The sequence below is a fragment of the Platalea leucorodia genome (genome assembly GCF_965183815.1).
Source record: "Platalea leucorodia genome assembly, chromosome: W".
Lineage (NCBI taxonomy): Eukaryota > Metazoa > Chordata > Aves > Pelecaniformes > Threskiornithidae > Platalea > Platalea leucorodia.
The window spans coordinates 31048294-31062410 of NC_138859.1; the positions used below are offsets into that span (position 1 = coordinate 31048294).

General features: G+C 41.4%; 1 protein-coding gene across 22 annotated transcripts in view; it reads left to right on the forward strand.

Moving 5' to 3' along the window:
* Window positions 1-14117, forward strand: part of LOC309601571 (CUGBP Elav-like family member 4) — a gene marked incomplete at both ends in the record, with an annotated part of 741391 nt that overhangs the window by 433153 nt on the left and 294121 nt on the right. For 14 of the 22 annotated variants that reach the window (XM_082334647.1, XM_082334657.1, XM_082334645.1 and 11 more), the window contains one exon: window positions 6291-6339. In XM_082334647.1, coding sequence (XP_082190773.1) covers window positions 6291-6339 — 49 coding nt within the window. Of the gene's footprint in view, window positions 1-6290; window positions 6364-14117 lie in introns of all 22 variants that reach the window. The other 8 variants (XM_082334636.1, XM_082334653.1, XM_082334642.1 and 5 more) reach the window with 1 other exon arrangement.

A 14117-nucleotide genomic window follows, 5' to 3' on the forward strand; every position in this document is an offset into this window, starting at 1 on the left:
CCTGCCAGTACCTTTACTCACATAAATAGCTGTGTTGACTTCAGCGGAATTACTATTGTGTACATGGCAGACCCCCAAAAAGTTGGCAGAAGTGGTAAAAAGAAATTCCTCTTAGTGTTTTGGGGGGAGATTTTGAACAGAAAAACTTTTCCCACTGAATAAATAAGGAGTAACCATATTTTCTGGAAATTTCAGGGCAGTTATTAAACTGTTCATACCTCCAATTAACATCTGAGCTATGCCATGAGATCACCAAGAACTACATGGCATCTTTAGGAAGCAAGTTGTTCTGGGATGGGATTTTCTTCCATGAGGCTAGCCAGCATCTACAGAGATGTAGTAGTGCCCAATAAGCATTTGCTAGCTCACATCAGCATCCTATCCTTTGTGATTAGGTCACAGCAGTGTTTCATCATTGATTTAGAGAGCTGATGCCTGAACAATACCAAACACAACAGAACATGACTGACCAAGAAGAGTTTGTTATTTGCCATTATATCCGTCCACATAATTCAGGCATAGAAATGACTGGACGTTTGTTTGTTTGTTTAACATTTTTTTCATCAACCATCTTCATGGTACATTAGGGTATCTTTATCTTCATTGTACAGAAGAGAAAGCTGAGAAAGAGACAGATGTAATGATATGTCCAAATTCATCCAGAAGGCCAGTGTAGAGCTGGAAACAGGCCTTGTCAGAGGTTAACACCTCTACTTTCTACACTGTACCAGACTGGCTCTTTGGGAACTTCAGGAAACATGGACAACAGAATACCTTTCCTCACAGTTTTTGATACAAAGCCTTAATCAAACCCCCCATTCTGTTCTCAGGGAGTATTCAAATTTCTTAAGCCTTCTAAGGAGGGGTGGAAAGACTATTATTAGATAGATGATCACTGTGGTCATCTTCCATGGTCTTATAGATCATACAAGCTCTAGAATCACTTTTTGTCTCCTGAAGTGACTTCTTCCTTAAGCACAACCAGCAGATTATCTCCAACACAGCTCTCTTCTGCCTTGGACATGATCCTCCTAACCATTAGTGGCATTTCAGTGATCTTCAGTAGTCTCCTTCTCACTTTTCCTTCCTGTCTCAGATCACATTTGAAGCTATTCAGGGTGTCTCCATCCTTTTTTATTTTTTTCCCTTTCTTCTTTTTATCTCTGCATTTGTCCATTGTCAAGCCTGGTAAAGCCTTAGTCCTGGCTAAAAACACCAGGTATATTAATGACTAATGAAAAAGTGAGACAAGAAAGGAAAGGGTGGTAGGAACAGTGAGAGGAAGAAAGATGGAGACAGTGAGAAATCAGCTGTCTCTGCTTCCTACTCTTCTTTCCCAGCTGATCCTTCTACCTGCTCTAAATTAATATCAAAGCCAGAGGGAACAGAAAAAGGTTGGTGGGGAAGAAAACGACAACCTTAGGAAAAATAAAATCATGATGCAGAAAAGTGTCTGTCCCCTGTCTAATTCCTGCAGTGGCCTGTAGCTGATGGTGCTGAGAAAAATACAGCAGCAAGCTCTGACATTTCATTTCTACAGAGAGTTGAAAAAGGGCTTGCTGTAATTCATCGCTTCTTGTAACTCAAACCCTTTTTGCCAGGAGTACCTGCGCTGTCTTTTAACAGTGGCACCACAGTGGCTGTAATTGGACATGAAAAATTATGTTGTGTTTCTACTTGCAGGGAGGAATTGGGTTGGGGGTAGGTGGGGCAAGTGGTAAGTTGGTGTGAGAAGATGACATCTGGCATTATTTGAATGGGTTGGTTTTAGGCAAAAGGAAGGAAAAGCCAAAATGAAGGGTATGAAGTGTAACAGGTACGATCATCTTATCCAAGGTGTGCAAAGGTGATAGTAAAGGTGGTTTTCAGCAGAGATGAACGTGTAAAGGATCAAACGAAAATGAGAAGTGTGATGCACCTGAAGTTCTAACTCCTTCATCAACCCAAGCGCTTATGGCACTTGTAGAAAAAGGATGTGCAACCCCTCTTCCTGAAATGGGGCCGATTCACAGCTGTAGTGGTACCCAGTGTCCATATTTCCCAATACAGACAGGGAATCTGAGACACAGGTTTTGCCTGAGGCCACACTGGGAACACAGTTGTGAATAAAACTCTGGTTTGCCATCCGCTTGCCAGCCCTTTGAAAATTGGGTCTGTCATATGTAACCAGAAACCCAAATTAAATTTTTTGGCTCTTGCCTAAATCCCTTTGTGCCTCAGTGGTCCTCAGCACACCTCTGTTATGGCATTGCTGTTGAGTGAGGCACTTCAAAGTAAATTTGTGGCCAAATCGGACTCTGAATCATGAATGAGGATAAACATATTGTCCTGATTTATCATGGTTTTATGAGTATTAGGCATTCTGGAACCATAATGTCAGGAATCTTCACAGTTTATATAGAGAATAAAAATTTTTACTCAGGTCCTAAAGGATAGGAGGGAGGCTAAAGAGGAGATAGATAAACTCTTTCTGGGTTAACTAATGGTAAAACAGTATACTTCTTTCACTGTGGCAGCCCAACAAGGATAATATAGAATAAGGATCCATGATCATATTTCAAAGGAGAGCACAAAGAGCATCCATGGGCAGAGGAAAGAAGGATCATTGCAATGGACAGAAGCATAGCACATCCTAGAAGAGAGCCTAACAGAGTTCATCTAGTCCATCTGTCAGTTCAAATGCTGGATCAGCCTATCTAGGTCTTTTCCCATGTTGCCAAATCTCTTTTGAAGACTTCTAGTGATAGGGATCAATAAAACCTCACAGCCACATCTGTAGTTCCTATGATCCCATGTGGATACCCATGGTATTAATCAGATTTGCTGACTGGCAAATCTTCTTTCTCCTAGCACACTCTCAGAGTCCACCAAGACAGGACAGATATTAAAGATATCCATATCAATATTCCCCCAACCACTATTCAGAAGACTGCAGTTTGGAGTATAAACTTTGGTTTCTTTGCATTAAACCCATGAGAATTCCCAGCTGAAGAATAAGCAGAGAGCTTGAACCTCTGAATTCCCTTCTTCCCAAGAAGGCAATTCCCCAGACTGGGGAAGGTACATCTTTCTGCCATTTTATTTCCCCACTTAGCCCTTTTCTGCTCCCCATGCCAGCTCCTTGCTCCTAGAGTGTCTGTGTAAAAAAAAAAAAAAAAAGTTCCATAGATGGAGAGAGGAAACAATTATTTTCTTCTCAGTGTTTCTCCCTATAATTGGTGTCTTTCATGTCAAGATTATCTCAATTTGTATTATGGGCTCCGTGCAGGCAGCATTTTCTCTTTGGTCTATAAAGAAATTGTCAAGTGTATAAATCATCTGAATCTGAATTCTCTCAGTGCCAGGAGGCACACAAGGCGCGAACATCGTTCTTCCACTTCGATTGGTCTGCGGCTGCGTGCTCTGGAGTCCCAAGGGCCACAGCGCAGTCTTCTGTTGGTTTTTTCCTCAAGACATGACCGATCCAGTTCCATCTCCTCCTCCTCACTTCATTACTGATTTTCTCCATCTCCGCCATTTCGGTTTTTTTTTTTTGAAAGTTGATGCTCGTCGTTTCTGCAACTTTTTATTTTTTTTCCGGGAGGAGGTAGTTGGCCTCCTGCCTGTATAAATCATAGTGTACATTAAATTATACTAGCCTTTTACTTATTAATTTCCCCATTTTTTTCTTCCTCTGTTGAATGCTCATTCTCTCCCTCTTTTTTTTCCCTTTCTTGGCGATTGTCTTCTTTTTCTCATGCCCTAATCGCAAAAAAAAAATCCCAAACAAATATTAGTCTCCTCTCATTTTTGCTAAAGGGTCTGATGATCTCTGCGTTTTGCAAACTGACCACATCCAACTCAACAACAAGTAGAAAGAGCTTTGTCTAGTTTTTCTAAAGGCTGGATCCAAAGCTTACTCAAGTTCAGTGGGGATTTTCATGGCCTTTAGCAGGCTTCAGATCAGTACCTATGTTGGTAGATTTATAGAGTGTTCTGCATTGCAAGGCCGAGTCCATTTTGGACTCCAGACATTGCCTCTCAGGGCTATATGCAGCACACCTCCTATAAATTCCTGGCTACTGTGACTATTTCTCTTACTGACTGCTTGGGATGCAGGTTCTGGCTGTCTTGGAGTGAGCACCAGGGACCTCTGACCACCCTCCTCTGACCATTGGAGTTAGATTAGCCATTGTGTCCACATTAGGAACCCATAATATATAGCATGAGTGCAGCTGTGAAAAGTTAACAGCTCTGAAGTCAGACCTTGGCACATGGATGGTGTCAACACCAACCTGCTGTAAATGTAAACCAATTGCAGTGGTCGAGCAGCTGGGGGAAGTTAAAGCGTGGTAACTGGGTAGTTTGGCTTCATTATCCTGCACGTGAGAACCAAGATAGGGTTAATCTCACCTAACTCTAACTGCATAGACTACCTTTATGATCAGTGGAGAGGAACAGGAACTGCAGAAGACCATTCATCCTTTTCACCTCAGACACCAATCTTAAGAGTGGCTTAAAATTACACTTTTTAGACATTTGGAGTTACATGACATAAATTACCCTCCTCACCTGTGTGATGTCAGATCTTTAAATGTCTGTAACAGCTAGCTGCTCACATATGGTTACAGGAGCCCTATGGCAGGATGTCCATCCTGCTGCTGCTAAGTACATCGCCTCCGACCCTGTTAATATCTTGTGATACGTGTGTCAGCAACAGGTCTTTACAGTTGCAGAAGCAGGGGCTGATACAAGGTTTGTCCAGTACCAAATTCTTTGTTGGTTTTAGCACTTCAACTGTCTGGAGTTTGTTGGATGATACAGGCATATAGGAGAGCAGAAATTGCTCAGTAGCATCTGGAGCCATTGATCCTTCTCTTCCTGAGTGCAAGTCTAACTGTAGTCAGTTTATGGCTAAGTATATTTTCCTCTTGAGATAACAACGCAGCAGGGTTTGCTAGGCTCTCCATCATCTTAACCTACTTGTCAGCCAGCTTGATAACTTTTTATTACTAAATATGTGTGCAGAGCAATTAGAATAAATCTAAATGATTATGAACTACTTTCAAAAAAAAAGGGAAATTAGGAAAAAAAGAAAAAAGAAAACTAACAGCCTTGCTACCCAACTGTGATTAGCCACAAATAAGGGAGGGACAGTATCACCTGAAGGCACCCTGTGACACTCATCAGCCACTTTGTGGTCTGACTTTATTGGGAAGCAATATGTTGGGAGATTCCCATTGCCTTCTGACTTCCTGCTCCTTGTGATGCCTGTTTGAACTTGCACTTTCTTTGGTTGCCAAATCTAAAGGATAATTTCATTCCACTCAGGGGTGGTCACACACAGAAAGATATTTTGAATAGTCCATCTGCATAGTGTATGGATTGCTTTAAGTGACATGGAGGAAGAGGCAGGGAAGGACTTTCAGATGAAAATCTCAGCTGGTTCTGATCCAATCTGCATCTCTAGCTATTAACAGGAGGGGTATATCCTCACCCCTGTTCATCAGACACCCACATCATGTTAGGCACTACCAGTGAAGATGATTGTGGGTATCTGTTGCCCTCTCTTCCTGGGATTGAGCAGCTCTGGGGATAACAATGGTCCCCAATGCTTTTGTTGAGAAAGAGAGGGATAAGTTGGAGAACAGAAATCCTATTCACAGCACGATGGCAAGGTTTTTATACTTATAAGATGTTTGAAAAAGCAACAGAGGGAGATGTTTTGACTCATATCCTACCCCCCCCCCCAAAAAAAAAACCCTTGATAGCCATAGCCAGCACTCCTGCAGCATGTGGACAAACCAGATCCAAACCCCATTCCCCAAGTATGAAATGGAGTCTGCTATGTTATAGGTGACTATCCTACTGAGGTAACGGTGGAGGTGGAATTCACTTTTCCATTTTCTTTTCATTATGCCAATCTCAAAAAATCTTTGCAATTAACATTTCACTGATCCCGATATTCTGACAAAGCATTTCTGCTCTGATGCAGTAGTGTTTCCAGAGGAAACTAGTAGAAATTTAAAAAGTTATGTTTAAAATTTCATGACCTGTGTGAAATGAGTCAGATCCCTCTCCCAATGTGATTCAGCAGAGCCACTGTCAGGTAAATGGGGTGACACTGGTTTACCTCAGACCAAGAAGTAGCCTGTACTCTGCAGTTACTTTTTTGCTTACTAATTGCTTTCCCCCTCCCTCGTGGAGTAAATTCTGGTGCTATGATGCATGGTAAAAAAACAAAGCAAGCCTCTGTATATGAATGTTCGATTCTACCATTAATTATGTGCTCTCTTTGCTCTTTCTTACAGATGAACAGACCAATCCAGGTGAAACCAGCAGACAGCGAAAGCCGAGGAGGTAGCTGCATTGCTTTCAGCCACAGTGCTAAGTATAATTGTTGTCTCCAGCTTCTCTCAGGCAATGTGCTGATCAATTGGTAACATAATCACTGCCAAAGAAATTGCCTCTGCAGCAAAGATTTTCTTTATTAAATCTCCTTTACTTCGTCTCGCTTTCCTCATATTCAATTATTATTTGATTTTAAAAGGCAGGCAGGTGCCAGCAATTGCCTGGGAAACAAATAACTGCCTTGTTAAGAAGTGAAGCATCAGGCGCTTACTTAACAAAGTTAAACAGCGGTGATGGCAATGTAGGTTTTTCAGATCTATGATGTTGGGCTGAGCTGCAGAGGTGTTTAATTTTGTTGGGATAAAGCAGGTATTTTATTTTATTTTTATTCTCTGACCACATTGTTTCTACTTGGACTGAAGCAACTCTGCTTTTGGAAAAAGCAAATTCTGAGGTAGCAGACTTTTCTGCACCTGTATCAGCTTATCTGGATAAACCTGTTGTGGAAACTGAAGACTTCTCTTAGTCCCAGGGAGTTATTCAGGATTTGCACAGATGTAGTTGAAATCAGGAGCTGGTCTTTTGCTTTTCCATCCTGCACAAGTGGATTTGGAAGGCTTTGCTAAGTGAATGTTCAATAGATCACCAGTGATAAAGTGTTTCCTGTAAAAGGTTTTCTACCAGTACTGATGTAGTGATACTTCGCTGTACTCTTCTAATAGGGGCCTGTTTGTCAGATCAAACACAGAGCTCACTGAGAAAGTGTGAGATGGTCCATTATGTTGGATAAATTACCATTCTGCTTTTTTTTCTTATATCTGTACATTTATATGTATACACGCATATATATAATGACATGGTGCTTCCTTCCTCTCTATCCCTATCTCTTTGTGGAAAAAAAGGAGAGGATTTTGCCCATATATGCAGTAAAAACACTAGTGCTTATGTATCATATAAATGTGGGAGTAGATTTTGTCATTTAGTAATGATGTGGCTCAGATGTGTGAAAACTTTGATTTCCACCATGGACATAAACTCTTCCTCATTTATGGGACAACCATCTTTGTGCTGGCATTAGTGGAAATCCCCAGCAACAACTACTTAAAAGGAGTAAAACGCCTTGCAGAAAAAAGGCACTGAAATTGTGTTCTTTTTTTCAGTTGAAAGCTTTGGATTCCAGAGGCTTTGACTGCGTCAGTATGAGGCTGAAACTCTCCAGTGACTCAAGTCATTGGAAGACTTTCTATGTAGCTTGTAGTTAAAGGGCTGGTGTTACAGAGTGGTGAAACTGGCAGGTTGACAGAGGCTCTGTAAGGAAGGGCTGTGGTGCGATGTAATTGCAGAGCAGGAGAAGAGCTGAGTGCTGGAAAAATGCCAGAAAGCTCAGGGATAAATATTGCACTTTTAGAGTCCCCCATAAAGTAAATTCAGGGGAATTTGGCCAACACTGGGCAGAAAGTATTTGATGGGCTCTGCGATGGCAAGTTCTGCTATCAAGGGCCATGGTATGTTTCTGACCTGCAACAAAGGCATGTCACGTCATATATCATTGTCCAGTGTTTTTTAACAGAACCAGGTTAATTTACCTACTTTACCTTCCCATCTGACGATCTGGCTCCCTGTATGAGTAGGAGTCAGTCTCAGTCTGGGCAGTTGTCAACACCGATCTCCTAGGGGAAAAGGGAAAGGCTCAGCTACCTGGGCAAATGAGGCAACATTATGCATGTTCCAGTGGAGTTCATGCTGACAGTGAGAGTGAAGGGAGGGCCTTTTGTCTATTTAATTAGACATACCAAAAAATAATAATTAGGCTGGTCAATTTGCTTAGTCTGCCTACAGGGTATGTAGCTCCCAATCACTCTTTTTTTTTTTTTTTTTTAATGCAAATCACTAATAGAGAACACATGCCTGGCTTTCTGGGAAGGGTTTTCAAACTCTTTTGCTAAGAGCGGCTGCTTTTGGGAGGGGTGGTTTGAACTGCAAAGGGCTCTGGTGGCAGTTTGATTCCACGTTATCCATCACACCATTGGTACCCTCCCCATTGTATTTTAGCTAATTATCTCCCCAACAGACACAAACCTCATCTTTTCTCACCCTCTCCACTCCCATATTGGTCCTATCAGTGGTGATCATAATGCAGGGGCCAAGCGGGTGCGCTCATCATTGGCATGAAAGACAAGTTGTCCTAATTCCCCACTGACAAGCTGCTGCTGGGCTGGTGATGTTTCAGGATGGCATGACTCAAGGGCAACTATGGGAGAAAAGAACAATTGGCATTCAAGGGAGGCATTGTAAGAAAACTTATGTTCCTCGTGAGCCCACTAGTTAAAGCAGGCATGGCAAACTGCTAAAAAGGAGGCCGTGTATCTTAGGAGCACATCAAAAGACTTCATTAGGGCTGCAAGATAAAGGTCAACTTCAACAACAAAGAAACTTAAGTTGTAGCTTATTATACCCCATCTGTGTATCGGGATGGGACGTGAGGGAAGAGGGGGGCTTGGAAGATGAAGCAGCTCTTCTGCACAGCACAAGTCTTCGGTTTGCCCAAAGCCCATGCTCTGAATACACCTCTATCTTCTGGCGTATGGGGAGTTTTGGTGCCAGGACAAGGTATTAAAGAAGGAATGCAGTGCTCTTTGAAACTGTAGTTTGCAAGGAGGCTTTTACTGGAAATAGTGAGCAGTATTCTTGAGGAAGTGAGATTGTGTTTTATATAGGGACAAATACCTGCATTTTGCTAAACCATGAATCTTTGATTTTTCCAGTAAGTTCTCCCACAACCCAAAGCTGATGGGAGTCCAAAATTTACTTCCCCCCCCCGCCCCCAACCAAATTCTGCTCAGCATTTTTTCCTGTTGTTCTGGAGTCTGGATTTTGTTGGTCTTTAACCCTTCCTGTGTCTTGATTCTCAGCTGAACCAAAAGTGGGTGTGTTTTAGCATTAAGTGTGTGTGAGCAAGAATTTAGACTATCAGACCATCTAGGTTTGGGGAAGAATTCAAAATGTTGCTTGTCACAAATTACACTCAACCCAACAAAATGGAAATGCTGAGCGCCCCTTAATTAGTTTTGCTGGTTTTATTATTTTGTTTGTTAATCCTCATATTGGACTAGGAGCAAGACAAAGAGTGCAATCCTTTTCAACAAAACTGACGTTATTTACATTTGCCTAATCTCACAGGAACTAGAAATGAATGTATTCTCAGTACATTTCTCTAGGGAAACAGTCTAAATTAATGGGAAAGTTTTGCATTTTGTATTCCTGCCTGTTTGTGCATGTGTGTATAGTCAAGCTACAAAATGTTATATAGGGGTATTCCTTCTACAAAATGCTTCATGAAGCTTCAAATACCTGATTGGAAGGTCAGAGTCCTTTGACATTTTATAGAGACTTTAGCAGTGATGGAATTGATAGAATGTGATAAAAAGGCAGCAATTCTGTATTTCATTCTAAAAAATCAAAGTGTAACTCTAGCTCTATTAAGGGTATCTTAAAAACTCTCATTGGCCTTTGTGTTGTCAAAATTTAGCTTGACTATACAGAAACTACTTCACCAATATGTTTTTAGGGATGTAAGCTATAACTCCACATTAAATTCTGAACATGACAAATACCAATTAAACTGATAGAATTTTCTATTATTTTCATCCTGTTGATGATTTTTCTTGGTTCCTTGTCTCATATTCAGCTCTAAAAATAGTCTGTAGATATCAGTGACTTAAAGTTTTGCAAACTTAGGGAAAGATTTCAAGTCTGTTTTGTGGTTTGGGGCAAAAGTTTGGAGCCATTTCTTATTTTATCCACAATATCTCTAGCTCTCACTAGACAACTCTCGCTGCAGCTGGCAGGGTTAATTTATGATAAACACAGCCCCAAGGTCCCACTAAGTTGTACAGGGAGTAACATTTTTTAAAGGGAAAGGACTCTCCTGCTACTCTAGTTGCACTCCGTTAGTGATGCTTAGATGCTCCATTGCTCCCACATTCCTCTCAAAGGACAAAAGAAGATCTGTAAAGGAAGGCATGCAAAGATGCACGCAGTGTGCTACCCAGGCCCAGTGTTGCCTCTGCCAAGAAACACTTCACGGTGGTTTTGGGGTCCTCCTGCATTTTATGGAAAAGATACAGAAGGTTCCTGGACTAAAGAAAATAAAAAGGCAAAGTCCAAAGTGGTTTAGTGTTGAAAGGGTGCAATGTCCTGCAGAGAGGGTGTTGAGAGATTTACAGGAGAGTCTGCAGTTCATCACATTGCAGTGTTTTCTGCATGCAAGACTTCACAAATCTACTAAAGCTTTTGTCTGTGCTTTCAAGCAAAATTGTTTGTGTATATTTAGGGGAGGCATGTACAGTGTGTCTTTTTTTGTCTGCTGTTTGGGGGACATGGCAGCAGCAGCTGAAAGGTTTGGACTTCATATTTCAACTGACTTGCATCATTTCTCTGCCTGTTACTCAATGTGCAGGCTCTGAAATTATCTGCTTGGTTATGGTTTATTCCAGCTTCAGAGCAAAATGTCCAAGAACTCATTTACAGTAAACAGCAAAGCAGTGGTGCCTTTTTCATGCACTATGATCTGTTTCTTTTTATTCCCTATTTATTCTTTATTTATCAGCTCAGCAATGATGATGGGGCCAGAATGGCTTCTCCATGGTTTCTAAGCCCTATTTTCCTTTGGAACAAAAATCTGGATCTATTTCTTATTTCATCCAGGCCATTTCTAACTCTCACTAGCTCTCTGCTGAATCCGGCAGGGTTTATCTGTGACAAACACAGCCCCAGGTCCCACTAACTATTTGGCATTTAGCTGTTTTCCCTTTAACTGATCAGAATTCTGTGGCTTCTGCTGATGGCCATAACCTCTCAGGAAGATTCCCATCCAGGTGCTAGCCAGATCCAGGCCTGTTCAGGTACTGAAATCATGCAAGACTGGTTTGCCTTCAGCTTAATTTGGCTTCACACTGGTATAACAATGCTGTAGACAATTATTTCCTTCTTCCTTGGAAGTGCTTTGCAAAGAGGAGGTTTGGTTGCCCACTAGAAAGGTCTGAGGAAGAGAGTTAAGGGTAAATAAGGAGATGGCAATCTTGGCAGAGCTCAGCATCTCCTCTTCTGCACTGCTGGAGGTTAGGCTATGCCTGCATGCAAGAAGTCCTGCAGTCTGGGGCTATGCACGCATCAGAGTTGTACCTTTGTAATTCTCATCTCTTCCTCATCTTTGAGCCATATGTGTTGCCTGGCACATCAAGCTCCATGGAAACTACTTTACCAGCAGTTCCCTACCTTGTACCTTTGGTGGGCTTCTTTAAAATACTTCCCACCTCAGAAGCTGGAGAGCAGGCTGAGGGAATGTCCTGTTTCCAGGTGATAATCCATACAACCTACCTTTATGTGGCCTGCCGCAGCTTTTTCTTCAACTGCTCATCTCTTTCTTTTATAGTCCCTGCACCCATTCAACAGGAGCAGGCAGATGGCACTGGCAAACACCCCAGGGAGACAGATAATGTCTGTCTCCTTCTCACAGTTGGGGGAAAAGATCCAAGCTTATTTCTTCATGAACACATCCCCATTAACTCTTTCAACATCGCCATGAGCCCAGTATGACTCACCCTAATCTTTTATAGCCTGGGTAGAGCAAGGCACAGACAGGGACTTGCAAAGGTCACATAACATGTGTGCCAGCCTTTGCTGTGACCATTGCACTTGCAAGGCTAAGACTACTAGTTGGACAGTAACAGCTCCTGTCTTCACATTTTATGAGGTCTGGACTCAAGACCTCTGGACAAATCATTTACCACACCCAGGACCTCATATTCCCCTTTCTTTTCCTCAGTGCCCACAACAGTTTAAACAACATCTCTCTCCCTCTTTATCTTCCCTTGCAGTTTGAAAGGAGATTTCCAACTCCATGCCAAATCCTCCTCTTAAGTCTCATACATCTCTTCCTGAGATTTGCCCCAAACATGATTAATCAGCTGTTTTTTACTTTTCTTGCAGGAGGAATTAAAATAAAACAAAACCACATCCAAATCTAAATATCTTCTCTCTAAATATCTTCAAAGAAAATATCTTCAAATCTCGAAATATCTTCAAAGCCCCAGTCTTTGAAAGGCAGAGCCGAGCTTTAGACCCCCTTGTGTGTGATGGAGCCTTCTATAGCAGTGCTCAAAGCCATTGGGCTCAAAGGGAACCTGTCCATTGGATTTTATTCCAAGTCTGAATATCTGTTAAAATCTGTAGTGTTTTTCCTTTAGCCCTAAGATAAACCTGATCTAGAAAGACCATTTTAGTACTCATGGAAATCTTCTCTTTCTAGCTGTGGCTTGTTGTGGGACTGATTACAGTCAATGGGAAATGAAAATCTCCTGGTTTACTGTGGAAATTCAGAATTGCATGACCCTACTGAGAGCTGACTGTTGTTCTCACAAGGCCATATTTTTAAGCAGGGAGAATGTACCAGCATGCAAATGGATCAGTTAATTCAAAGTGGCCCTGGATGACCCCATTCGTGCTCTCCACTGTCTGGTAAAACTTTATTCTGGGAGAGAAAAAAGGCTCCGGCGGATCCTCATGTGTAGTGTTTTATATTCAATGACACTGCTGAAGGTTGATGTGCTCCATTCCACACTCACCTGCTGAAAGAATATAAGGGACATCAAACTTTTGTTCATGTCTGCCCTTTTCATCATGATTGAAATCGATGGAAGAGTGCCCATCAATAGGAACTGGAAAAGATCCACAGGACATTGTGTTCTAGCACATATCCTAAGGACAACCTTTTAAAATCAAGTATTAAGGGAATAAAAGGAGAAAAAAAATCACACATTTTTCATAAAGCATCTGTAACCTAATAGTTTACTGACAAGAAGGAGGAGAGTCTAGAGCAGAGCCTGGGGAGAGGCTGGGGAGCTCATTGCCTTGAGGTTTTGATATCAGTTCTTTTCTCTGCTACCACGTGACTTTTGATCAATTATGTAACTTGAATTCCCTTCTCCTTCTCACCCTTCCTGCATTGCCTGCTAAGGTTGTGATATGCTTTTATTTGCTCATTTCTTGCGGCTAGTGCCTTTGGCATTCACGCATGTCAGGCTGTCAGTGTCATAGGGTTAAGACGCCAGTGAAAGCCTGTAGCTGTGCCCAAAATGATGTGTACAGGACCAAAAATCAAGTATGGTGGATGATCGAGGGCCCTCACACTTCAGAGTGATATTTGGAGGTTTTTCAACAACAGGGCAAAAATGGAAGAAGTGATGGGAGGAGGACAGTGGAGGAAATAAAAAATGTAATCCTATAAAAAAATTCCACCTTTGTAAATACAGCTCAACCTCCTAGGTGAACTCAGGGACACATTACAATCCTAGTATCTTTTTTTTAATGTAAAGGTTGCTTGTCAATGGGTTTTTATACAGCATTAATAATACATTTATAGATACGCTCCACAATTAATTGCAAAGCATTTATGGCACTGAACAGTTAGAATGCATTATTATAATCACTCCTCATGCATTGACTGTATTGTAAAGGTTTTGCTGATCATTATAATTGGCTTGTTATTACACAGGAATATAATAACACCTCTCTGTATAGTAGTTTATGGCACATCAATAGCAAATGCATTCCCCTTACTAGAAGCAATGTGCATTTTATTAGAATATAGCTGAATAAGTGCAATCCACGTAGACAAATGAAGTTTCTAATGAACTGTCTCACAAAAGAGTCGAAATAACAAGCCATTTATTATGTATTTTTCTGTTGACAAACTTGTAGTTATGGTTACACAGGCATTTCTTTAA